Below are 11,353 nucleotides of genomic sequence, written 5' to 3' on the forward strand. Positions count from 1 at the left end.
AGCTCGCTCAGTTGAACTTGATCGCGCGGCCGCAATATTTGCGCTAGATGACCACATATTGTCAATACTTGCTTTGAGATGCGTAAATGGCATGCGCCGACGAAGGGACCACGTCACAAGGTCTTCCACCATGGCAGCAAGTGTAATTATTCATGCATTTGCCTCGACATGTATGAAGCTTCAATTTTATAGGAGACTGCTTCAACGAGCGGTTATGTGAGTGCTAGCACGTTACTGATCTCCGAGCGTGGAAAAGAAGTCTCAACCACAATGATTGCATGGGGCGAAACTGGGAAGAGGACTACAGGTCAATAGGGTTCAGATTGGGAAAACATCAGGGACTTGAGGTGTAGTCAAAGACTCTACAGGAACAGTGTTCGCCATAAAGATGCCGTGAACATGCGCAGCTGGAAGCTTAAATCGAGCCGAGTTCCCTCGTACATCTCGGGATTTTATAGGGCAATTCAATTACTACGGAAAATCAAATGCTCATGCGTCAGAAGGTTGGTGATCTCAAGACAACCTCCATAAACAAGAGGAAGTCAAAAGAAGCATGTAATCCAATCCTCTTGGAACCCGCACATAGTGCCTTTCCGCATTCCTCGGCAGACAGACACCGTCTCCCTCTCGGGAAGCACAAGAAAGCGGCGGGAGCATCCGCTTCCAAGTCCATCATCTAACATTCCGATCTGGTGTAAACTGTGCTTAACCTAATCGTAATAGTTCAACTGAGATAAAACAAAAACCTTAAAACTGGGGGATGTGGCACACATGTGTCGTAGCCCGAATCACGTATCCGTACACGAGGTCGTACATGCGGCTCTCTCTCGCAAGCTGTAACTCAGCATTCCACAGAACTTTATCGAGACGACAGGCTTAGAGCACGGTGCTTTGGAGTGACACCGCATTGAAAGAGGAGAATACCAGAGAGCAGTGTATTCCCTAGACTGCTGCATTACCCAGGACTTCCCCTTCCAAAAGAGAGACTTGAACCTGATGTGTGGTGTTGCTGCGTCTGTCACGTGCACTGGCGGACCCGCAGAGCTACCTAGGCAGTCAAGTTGGCTGCCCTGTCAGCAGCATCCGATATGGTGTAGTGGCCAACATGATGCCCTCTCATCTCTTTGAGAGGTTAGGCATAGCCCCGAGTTCGATTCTCGGTTTCGGAATCTTTTGACATTTTTGGCGATCAGAGCGGTCGCTCTGCCTTCTTTTTGCCTTCTTGTTTGTTTGTTGATGCACATTTGCTGAATTCGTCTTCGTGCTCAACCAACATGGGGGAGCGGGGGAAAAGTAAGCCCCCAATCTTTCGGACGAACCACTTAGACATCAAAACTCTAACCTCCAACCCCAAGCGACGATGTCGTTGATGCGATGACAGGCTGGAGACAAGACGCAACCAAAAAAGAACAGCCTCATCATACCATGATAGACGTGACGCACGGTACCTGGTATACGCAGTACTCATTGGCAAAGAGATGCTCAAGCCAAGTCAGCCTCGTCGCCCACAGGGCGAAGCCTGCCCGGCATGCATGTCTCTAAATCTCGACCCAGAGACGCATGCGGTCCTCTACCCGAGAACCAAAAATCTCGCTTCGAACAGCAGAGAGAGAAGGAGGAATAAGCAATAACCGAGACCTTCATGTCGCTGTCAAATGAAGGCGATGAGACATGCGTCCCCTTCCCAGAATCCCGAGTTCCCACATGCCGATCCTCGTGGCCTCTACCAGGTCCTCACGGACCAATATTCGTTTCTCCGGCCGTAAGGCAGCCTGCAAGTTGATAGATTACTCTGTTCGGTAAAAAATCTTGAATACAGGTGAAAGGAATGAAATGCGATGGGAAAGCAATAAAACAATCACGCAAAAATCCACATCACGCGGTCCACGCGAGATGAGCGAGGCGATGAGAGAGAATCTTAGCAACCGGTAGAAATTGAGAAAGAAAAATGTCCGGCCTGAGCGGGGTGATCGACGTTGGGCTCTCTTTTTCGCTCTTCAAAAATAGAATTTCCTTGTAAAAATACCACATTGCAGTCAGTCTCGAACTTTCTGAGAGGGAATTAGGCAAAAGCGGTGTCCATCGGCCCATCTAGAGACACTTTGGCTCGGGAGCTCTTTTCGTGAGGAGACTCCAACTGTAAGGGAACTCTGCAAGGGTGAAGCGTATCCGTAGTCCGTACTCCCATAACGACTAGGCAATGAATGAACATCTCTTGGCCTTCTACACTTTGACAGGACGAGGGCCAAATATGACCCGGCACCCTGAGCGAAGATCGCCGAGGGCTCGAGCATCCTCTCCCATTGATCCATTCAACCCCCATCTTTCTGTGCCGCATGCTTTATCATGAGGTGGTAGGATCAGCAGGAAGACAGCGATCTTCGTTTCTGTTTGCTTTCGTTTCCGAGGGTCCGAAGGTCTGTAGGCCAGTAGGGAGACCGGGACACCCAATAAAACGATGCAAGCAATTCCCCGCAGATTAGATAGAAAAGCTCGAGCGCGCTCGATAGCGGCAGCAAAAAGTTCGGATGTGCTCTGGTTCGTTGGATGGCACGCTGGTCGTGGAGGTTGCGTCGTGACAACCTTCCCGGCGAACGAAGTTGGAAAGGCGGGCGAGGCCAGAGCAAACAGGAAAACATTGTCCCCTCCCCGCTCACCATAAGGTATCTAAAGGAACAGCATCTATCACGCGGTACACAACTTTGTTGGCTCACAGTTCAGCTTGTGTAGACACACACACACACACACACTTACACACACATGTCTCTCAAGGAAACAGAAAGGAAAGGCAAGTTTAGAAGTAAGGGAGACGAGAAAAGGAGACTGTCATTCGCTGAACCGTCATGTCTTTCCGTCACGCCGTGATTGGAAGCGCCAAGCCTATTGGGAACACCCGCATGCCGCTCTCAATATCCGGCCCCCATCTCCCCCGAGTCCCAGAGACACTCATCTGCCGAGGGCCTTTGCAGTGGTGATCACATCAACCAGTCAGACAAGCAGGCATCCGAGTATTCTCTCACGCAGACAGAAAGAAAGGAGAGAAAAAAATAAAACACACACAGAGAGGTCTTAGACATACATATGTCCCAGCCTGGCAGTCCGCCCAGTGGTCAGTGGTCAGTGGCCAGTGATCACCCGTCATTATCTTGCCTTGCTTTAGTGGTAGGGGATCAAATCTCATCACATCGCTTCCAGTGGCGGGCGCTTGTTCTTGGGCATTTGCATCTGCATCCATGATGTACAAAGAAATCAAGGTCTCAGAGCTGCATAACAGGCGAGCAAGCAGGATTTCTACCTAGACTCTGCGGTGCAGAATGTGTGCCTTTATCTTATGCATGTCCTATCTCCCTCTGTGTTCGCCGCCTCGCGTCCCGAACGCACAGCGCGCGTCGTCCGCGCAGCCCGCGCAGAGCCCATCCCACCCCCTGATCTACAACCCTTCACACTCTACCTTACCATTTGACCACGGGCTTTTCAGCCTGCCAAGTTGTCCCCTCTTTTCGCCTCCGTCTCTGGGCAGTAGCAGAATCCGTATCCTTTCCTATATTCTCTACCATACACTGTCAAAACTGTCAATCGATCGAATCGTCCAGATAATTGACCCTATTGGTAGTCACGTAGTCCAAAAAAAGTTCCCGGTACGGATGGACTGCCCTTCTTTGTACTATGTATGGATGAATCCCGTTTTTTTTTTTTTTTTTCAGCGAACCATGTTTCGCCAGCCAACCAACGGTTTTCCTTTATTCCCCTCCGCCTCCCCCCTGGTTTGCCCTTTCGGTGTCCAAGGCCCAAGGTCCACACCTCTAACGGCCGATCCCTTCGTATCGAACGGCGGGCGAAAAATGGAAAAAAACAGAGTGTGGCACACGGTGGTCACTGGGCACACCGTGTGCGCGCTCAACTTCTAATACGGAATACTCGGTCCCCATAAATTGGAACTAAACGTTGCATAAAAAGACCCCAATGGCTCACACACCCACCCACCCACCTCCTATACCCACGAGCGGCTCCAATAGTGTAGCTCTCCATAAACTAAGCACTAAGGTCAGGTACAACTCTGTCTTTGGCCTTTGAGTACCTACCTAGCTGGGGGCTAAAAACGGGGTTCGGTCCGTTACCTATTGTTTTTTCTTTCGAGTCCTCTCTCTCTTCGCGCGCTGAATCTCTTAGTGCAAGGTACCGTCTAGACGGTGGGACTCCGACTCGTCCGACTCGACCGATAGATCGATGGAGCGCCCCCCCTTCCCCCCGTTCTACCACCCACCCTCCACCAGCCCCTATTGTCTGTCACTCACCATGTCACCGTCTCCATTGTAAAAAATCCCAACTCGTCGAAGGATCCTTTGTCTCTCTTTTTCACTGGAGACACAGGGGAAACTCGGCACAACAATCGGGTAACGTACCTTGGGAGGGTTGTTGCTCCACGTTTTACACTTAAGGATAGTCTTAGAATATCCGATAAGCCATCGTTATCCAGTTTTTGTCAACTCACGTGGTGGCTGTGCAGATGCCGGGTTACCTAGGATGGATGGATAAGTAATGGAACCTAGGGAAAGAAAAGCTTGGCCGCGATTAATCTACGCAGGACGCCGAACCGTTCGGCGCCGAGGAGAAGGAAAGAAGGGGGAAAATTTTAACCAGAGCTCAGAAGGGCAGAAAATAAATAAATAAACAAAAACGGGGGATTGTTTGTGGAAGGGGCATTGCTTCTTCACCGTTCATGCAGTTTCATTCTGAATGGCACGATACTATGGACTCGGCTGTTTTCGGCCTCCGTTTAATACCGGCCACTTGAACAAGTGATGTGCAGCCAGCACCCGGCGGGCGAATATTCTGGGGAGAGAGAGGGAGTTCACTCCGTAGCGCGTCTGCGTTGTCTCGATTTGGAACAGCCTTGGGCAGAGAGAATGGAACCCCGGCTATCCGCCGCCATCGTGAAGTTTCGCCGGCGGGATGTGCTACCCGGCGGGTAACCAGCATGTTCAATGATCTCATAGATGGTTACGGAGCCGTCGCACTTCTTTGTTTTTTGTACGGAGTACCAATTCTCACTGAAGCTCACAGTTGATATTATGACTAATTTATTTCCGAAAAGATTGGTCTGGTATCACTATGAACAAATGCAAGAAAAATAAAAACAAGATACATTGTAAAAGGATGGTATAGCATAGCATTACTCACCAGACCATGTGAGAGCTTCGTTTGGAACATGCAGCCCGGGGTGGGGGAGGATAATTACACTGATAAGAGATGATAGTCTGCGTCATGATAGCCGCCATTGAATTATCCAAACTCCGCTTGCTTGCGAAAAAAAGACTCGACGATGTGAAGAAGAAAACATGTGTCTGGCTTGCAGTACACCCGTTCGAGTCGCGCCCATCTCTTTCTTTTTCTTCTCTTCTGATTTTTGCCCTTTTTCAATGTCTCACATTTCATAACCAATGATGGTTGCTTATGCGAGGAGCGCAAAAGAAACGGCCATGACGGAAGCCAGGACCAGGGTCATGCTGCTGCCGATGAAGCCGGCGGCGCTCTTGCTCTGACCAGCGGCAGTGGTGCCGTTGGGGCAGATCTTGGTGGCGTCGATGGAGGACGCAAGAACGACGGCGCGGGGCTGACCCTTCTCCATGTACAGAGTGACGTTGCCGGTGCCGTCGGCGGTGCTGGTGCCGCAGGTGGTGACCTCGACGACGGCATCACCAGGGTTGAAGCCGCCGACGCTGAGCTGGTAGGTATCGCCCTTGGAGCTCTTGTTGGTGACGCAGAAGACGACCTGGGCGCCCGCGGGGCCCTTGCGGAGGCACAGGTGGGTGTTCTCGACGAAAAGCTGCTCAGAGGCCGTGGTGGCGAAGTCCTTGTTCGTGGCCTGGAGGGCGTTACGGGTCTTGAGGAGGGTGGAGGTGAGCTGGTAGATGGGCGCGGTGGTGTCGTACTTGGATTGCCAGAGGGGCTCACGGTTGAAGGGAGTCGAGTTACCGTTGAAGTGCTGCTCCTGTCCCTGGTAGACGGTGGGGATACCGTCAGTCAAAAGGATGTAAGCCATGGCGTTCTTGGCAAGCTCAATATCCTCATCGTAGACGGCGAAACGGGGCATGTCGTGGTTCTCGACGAAAGATCCGAGGGCGAAGATGTCGGTGCAGCCATCGCGGGCCTGGGAGCGCCAGTCGGCGAGCTCGTTCATGTCACCACCGAAGAAGACCTTGTTGAGGGGGTAGTACTCGATGTAGTTGGGCATGCCGGGCAGCAGGTTCAGGGTCTGGTAGCGGCAGAAGTCGGCGGGGGCTCCGGTAAGGACCTCACCGAAGGCGAAGACGCCAGAGGCGTTGACAAAGGTAGGCAGGAAGGCATCGTTGACGTGCTTGGCGGCATCGATACGGAGACCATCGATAGAGTAGTTGGAGACGAGTTGCTTGATCCACTTGCCAAACTCATCGACGACGGTGGTCTTCTCGGTGGCCAAATCGGCGAGGGCAACGCCGTAGGGGTAGAGCCAGCAGTCCTGGTAGTTGGTGCTGTTGTCCCACTCGGTGACGTTGCAGTAAGGGTGGAAGTCGGACTCCTCGTTGAAGGGGTTGAACTTGGAGTAGTCGAGCTTGGGGGGCAGGCTGTCGAGCTTCTGGACCATGTTGTTGACGACGACATCGACCATGAGGTACATGTCACGGTTGTGCATCTCCTTGACCAGGTTCTTGAAGTCGTCCGAGGTACCGAACTTGTCGTTGAGGGCGTAGTTATCGAGAGACCAGTAACCGTGGTAAGCCTCACCGACGGCGGTGTCATCGTCCATGTTCTTGACAATGGGGCTGATCTGGATAGCAGTGAAGCCCATGTCTGGTGGTCATGGTCAGTTGTAAGGCCCAGGGTCTCTGGGCTAGAGCCCGTGATGCATTCGTCTACAGCAATATACTCACTTTGGATGTAGTCAAGCTTGTTGGTCAAGCCGGCCCATGTGCCACCACAGAACTTGTAGAGTTCACACTCGTGGTCGGTTGAGCCATCGGTATGGGCGTAACGATCGATCATGACTTGGTAGATGGATCTAGACTTCCACGCCTCGAGGTCGGCAGCCTCGACGAGGGCAGAGAGGGCCGTGACAGCGGCCCACGCAAGTGTTGAGGTACGCATGGTGATGATTTTGACTGATGATGTCTGTTTGAACGAACGACTGCGCCGCGTATGGGCGTTGAATTAACGATTGGTTTTGCGCTTGGGTGCGAGCGTGATGAAAGGAATGGATAGGGTCGGAGAGGATTTGCGGCGCACACACAACGATATAGACCTTTGGGATGTAAGAGGGACAGGACCGATGAACGAATGGACGGGGAACCCTTCAATGGAGAATGGAGTGGCAGCGAGTGACTGGCTCTGGGAGCTTGCAAGTGAAAAAAAGGGGTGGGAAGCCTGGGTAGATTAGACGAGTGACTAGAGTAGGACGTGGAGTCGGTTGACAGTGAAAGAAGAGGGGCCAAGCGCGTCAAAACGAGACTCACGCTGTGAACACGAGGGTCGATCAGCAGAGGGAAAAAAAAACCGAGAAAGTGTGGTGGACTAGGTGACTAGGGACAGTCTACGGTATACTAGGCAAACTCTTAGCAGTCATAAGTGTTGGATGTGTATCTATATTCGCACATACTCCTCCGTAGTACGGGTAGTGTACTCAATAATGTTCCGTACTCCGTACCTTCTGACGGCACTGGGCAGAGGGTTCGGGACTGCGGATGAACCAATGCAAGGTACCAGAAACACAGACAGCGCGGAGAAGCAGACAAAGACAAGAGGGTCACGGAACAACAGGCCGAGGGACGGATGGGCTTGGAAATGGCTTGGAGGAAATGACGGTTCCTGGCAACTTTGCCGTACTTGGCCGCAAATGTCAATGCCTCGGATCGAATGGGACGACGAGGCCCACACGGGGGGCGCAAGTGTGTCAATAACCATGACCAACAGCTGGTCGACGGGAAATTGAACCCAAGCAGAGGAAAAGAGAGAGAGACTGAGAGAGAGAGAGCGAGAGACCACGGGGGATACGATGGTCGATACGGCGGCCAAGCCGGGGGGTGTGGAGGCGACCGCGCTAGAAGGGGATAGTGACACTGACGGAAAGGAAACCCGAGCGTAGGATGAGGGAACCAGAGTCTTGTGTTTGAAGGGGAGAGAGAGGGAGCAGGAGACTGCAGAAGCGACATGAGGAAGCGGAAAGCCGTCCAAGATGCAGATGGAGAGGTAGGTAGGATTGGTAAAGAGTTGCGTACTCAGCAACCAAACGGCGATATGTACGGATAATGAAGGCGAGGGTAGCAGAAGTTGTGTGCTGAGTGAGGCAAGCCAGGATATAGCCGTAGCTAGGCACGACTATGGAAAGGCTCTTGATCGATGATGCAGGCCTAGATGTGACAATAGGCGGAAAGGATTAATTAATGGTGGTGTCGTTGGTCAAGATGGTGTGTGGTCAAAGTGGAGTGGTGTGGTGAAAAGGGTGAAAAGGTGGTGGGAAACTGCCGCCAACGGCGCAGCAAGATGGACGGTGCTGTGATGAATGTGTGGCTGCTTGACCAATGAGAAGGAGCAATTGGAGTGTTCATACTGTGAAGGTACATAGAAAGACGAGAGACTCGGCGAGAGATGAGGGAAGGAATTGGTACAAGGTCGAACCTGTCAAGCCTGTGTTATTTTGGACAGCAACCAATCCCAAAAGTTACGTATCTGGCTTTGGCTCCTTTGGCTGCTTGGAAAACCTCGTTTCCCCTGCCAAGAAACGCCAGGGCAGCGCCGCCAACGCCGCCAACGGTGCGGCCTTGGAAAGCCGTGGGAACTTTTTGGAATGGGATTGCGAGCTTATCCAAAAAGAGTGTGGTGGTACCACGACATGGGACGTCACGTCGGCAGTGACAATTGGTCGCGTTGGACATGAACTGATGGCACCAAGACTCGAATGGCACTGTCAGCCTGCCACACTGAGCAGCGTGAGCACTGATGAACAGCGTCGATAGCGTGCTTTGTCTTGTTGACGGGTTGACGGTTGGCGCTGGCGACGCTGATGCAAAGACGTGGCGACACGACGGCGCTGTAAACGACCGAGATTCGCCCTCTCTTGACGAGCCAACTTGGTGTTTACTGTGTACTATTCTGAAGACAGATGGACCTGAGAGGGCACAGCGTGGCAGACATGTTCTTGGTGTCTTCTTGGCAGCGGCGCTGGACAACGGGAGGCTTGTTGTCTGGTTATTGGCCCGCGTTGCTTGGTGTTTGCTTGTCTGCGCCGCAGCTTCTCTAACCAAGACTCCTGTCCAGACTCGAGAGTCTTGATGAGACGACATTTGATGGCTTCGGGGCCTGGTTGGCTTGCCATCGAACACTCGCATTTCAACCAGTGGCAGCCGAAATTCGATCAAGAGTGCGAGAGCAAATTCTGCCAGTCCTTTTCCCTCCCTGCCTGACCAGTGACAGCCTATCTGGCAGTCGGAGTGCATAGCGTGTCCTGCAGGTGGACGCGGGCGTTATATTTTGTTGACAGATGATAAGAAGCCCGTGGTAAATTTGGCAAAGGGAAAAAAAAGGAGTCTGTGTGTTGCTGACCTGTGGTTGGTGCGAGTGCCAAGTGTGGGCGCCATTACTTTCGCTACCTGCTTAGATAATCAAACATAATTGGACGACTGGAGGAAATCAGTCCCGAATTGGACGCAACTCCCACCGTCCTGTCCCACAAACATCCCAACTCCATGGATTCTTGCTTCTCCAGGGGAGAGGGGGGAAGGGAGGAAAAGCAGAGGGGAATACTGAATTGACTGGGGAACTCACTTAAACTCTATAAAGTCTTTTGAGGCAGCCCCTCGCCATGCAATGCGCGGCTTCTCAGACGGTTTCCGCTTGATAGGCCTCATGAAGGCTGAGTGAGCCCTGAATCGAGTTTCTCGTCAACTCCTGGAAACCGGAACTTGGAAATATAGCTGGAAGGCATGGGACTCCCCAGATACCATCATCAACCGGTCGTGTTTCTTGTCACGATGAGACGCAGGGCAGGACAGGGCAGTGAGGCGAAGAAAGAGCCAACGCCACCAAAAGAAAAGGAGTTCGCGTGTCCTTGGGCCCTTGGCTTTCAGCTCGGCGTGGCTTCTGGTTTAGGCGAACATCGCCCCTTACCGCTTTCCCCGCCAGACCCGTCTTCTTCCTCAATCTTTATCCATCAACTCATTCGTTCTTGCCCTTTTTCTTGCAGTGTTCCCCTCCTTCCCAAGATCCATCCTGATTCTAGCGACTGGCAGTAGCGAACCACGGCATCAGTCCTTCCCATCACGTCGCGCCCAGAAGATGCCCAGACACGCCAGTACAAAGAACCAAGAGGGCTTCTCTCCTCTGACTCGCTTGATTGCACCGACCGCTCTGTGCGATACGGCCGATCGTCGCGGGCAAGTGCTGCACCGCGGTAGGAGTCGTGGACTCGTGCAAGGGGGCCCGGCCCCGGTCGGCAGCAAGCGCAGGTGCTCCTCCGACCGACCCCTGGCCCTAGTACCCCGGTCCCAGCCGTCCTATTCGAGGCTACCTCCTCCTGCCCAAGTGGGTCAAGTCCATGAGAAGTCCAGGTACCCTGCTTCCACCGCAGCACTGTGTAGGTACGTACACGAGTACAAAATAGCTGGACAAGGAAAGAGCTGGTAACGCAGTAAGGTACTTACACAGTAGTGGAGTTTCTTGAGACGTACTCTCTGCCGGCGTGGCAGGTGGCAGGCGACCAAAGGAATTCTCAAACTCACAAAGGAACTCGTAGAACTGCCCAGAGTTAAGGACAGCAGGACCGGCAGGGCTTGAGGGAAGGAAGCCACACTCTGTCTTGAGCATGGCTGATGTTAATTGATTTGAAGCCAAGGATTGGCCAAGACGCCGCCAAGTGGATCTCCCGTGGCTGAGGAGTTGTTTTCACTGCAATCTTCACTGCAATGATTGCAATGGCCGCTGTCAATTCTTTCGAAGTTCAGACTGACTGCCTGGCCTCAGACTTTCTCCCCAGTAGGATTCGGCAATCCTCAGACATTCGACATTCTCTTTCTCCCGCATTCCAATCTGTCACACGGTGTCACTCGGGGAAAATACTTCCAAGCTCCATGTGCAGTTCCCCAGGGCTGGGACCACTCTTTGCTCAGTGTCGTTCCTTTTCTTCGGCGCTGTTGCATCCACCAAAGTACCTACTTGATCACTTCTTGTGCGACATTAGGTAAGCTGCAGTCACGCCTCGAAAGCGCATTTCTTAGCACTGCTAGCGACCCGGATGCTAATGCGCGAGGTCCAGGCAGGACAAGATCAATTTTGATTTGCTTTTCTCGACCTTCCTTCTCAAATCCTTCCATGCCGCCATGGC

At 52.5% G+C, this 11,353-nt stretch overlaps 3 protein-coding genes across 3 annotated transcripts; all 3 read right to left on the reverse strand.

Annotated features, from left to right (window-relative positions):
- Positions 1-5,452: 5,452 nt before the first annotated feature.
- Positions 5,453-7,125, reverse strand: CCOS01_10721 (alpha amylase; the record flags this gene model as incomplete). Its single annotated transcript, XM_060458875.1, has 2 exons — positions 5,453-6,831; positions 6,912-7,125. The coding sequence occupies 2 exons, from the start codon at positions 7,123-7,125 to the stop codon at positions 5,453-5,455; spliced, it is 1,593 nt and encodes a 530-aa protein (XP_060310677.1).
- Positions 7,126-7,617: 492 nt separating this feature from the next.
- On the reverse strand, positions 7,618-8,337 carry CCOS01_10722 (uncharacterized protein; the record flags this gene model as incomplete). Its single annotated transcript, XM_060458876.1, has 1 exon — positions 7,618-8,337. A coding segment is annotated over one exon (720 nt), but the record flags the coding sequence as incomplete, so codon positions are not given.
- Positions 8,338-8,666: 329 nt separating this feature from the next.
- CCOS01_10723 (uncharacterized protein) lies at positions 8,667-9,317 on the reverse strand (the record flags this gene model as incomplete). The annotated part of the gene is made up of 1 exon (XM_060458877.1): positions 8,667-9,317. The coding sequence occupies one exon, from the start codon at positions 9,315-9,317 to the stop codon at positions 8,667-8,669; it is 651 nt and encodes a 216-aa protein (XP_060310679.1).
- Positions 9,318-11,353: the final 2,036 nt, after the last annotated feature.

This window comes from Colletotrichum costaricense (genome assembly GCF_030867565.1).
Source record: "Colletotrichum costaricense strain IMI 309622 chromosome Unknown Scaffold_11.1, whole genome shotgun sequence".
Classification (NCBI taxonomy): Eukaryota; Fungi; Ascomycota; class Sordariomycetes; order Glomerellales; family Glomerellaceae; genus Colletotrichum; species Colletotrichum costaricense.